Below are 729 nucleotides of genomic sequence, written 5' to 3'. Positions count from 1 at the left end.
TTCTTTTAAATTTTGCTAATGCTTTGTGCTTAGTTGTGCATCAAAAAGTTTAATTGGCAATTTCTTATAAACAAGTAAATCTGAACCTTTGTTTCCCCTGCTGTACTAGGGGAAACAAAAAGAAGTCAGGTGTATTTAAGTATGTTCACCTAGCTAAAATAGGGCATAGGTAATCTTGATTGAAATTAATACAGTATTATTAGGATTTCCATTTTCTAATATTGTACATAGTTATAAATTATTGTAGTAACATACTGAATTTTGCAATTTCGTCAAGCATCTGTTATCAAATTCATTATATAACTGATATTATCCTGACTTTCATTTGAATGTAATCTAGTATCTTAGAGTAGAACCTTGGAGTATTTGAAAAAATAGTTGAGGAATTTAGCGATTACTTAGAAATTATATTCATCATGGTCTTTGTTTTTTAAATTTATCTGAAGGACTTTTTTTTCTTTTTAAGATTCCTGTTCTTCAAACAAACAATGGTCCAAGTCTAACAGGATTGACTACTATAGCATCTCATCTAGTCAAGCAAGCCAACAAAGAATATTTGCTGGGGAGTACTGCAGAAGAAAAAGCAATCGTTCAGCAATGGTTAGAGTACAGGGTCACTCGAGTAGACAGACACTCCCATAAAGATGACATCCACACTCTGTTGAAGGTATTGTGACTTCTCTTTATAGGCTGAAATCCATCGACTATTAAACAGAAATCTCTTTCCCC

At 32.4% G+C, this 729-nt stretch overlaps 1 protein-coding gene across 1 annotated transcript in view; it reads left to right on the top strand.

The window, feature by feature from the left end:
- The window catches only part of LOC103609323 (eukaryotic translation elongation factor 1 epsilon-1-like), a gene marked incomplete at its 3' end in the record, with an annotated part of 5,618 nt that extends 4,951 nt beyond the window's left edge, over positions 1-667 (top strand). The window contains exon 2 of the mRNA XM_008593654.1: positions 467-667. Coding sequence (XP_008591876.1) covers positions 467-667 — 201 coding nt within the window. The remainder of the gene's footprint in view (positions 1-466) is intronic.
- Between the last annotated feature and the right edge of the window lie 62 nt (positions 668-729).

Source organism: Galeopterus variegatus, unplaced genomic scaffold (assembly GCF_000696425.1).
Source record: "Galeopterus variegatus unplaced genomic scaffold, G_variegatus-3.0.2 Scaffold9477, whole genome shotgun sequence".
Taxonomy (NCBI): Eukaryota; Metazoa; Chordata; class Mammalia; order Dermoptera; family Cynocephalidae; genus Galeopterus; species Galeopterus variegatus.
This window is presented reverse-complemented; position numbering and strand designations above follow the sequence as displayed.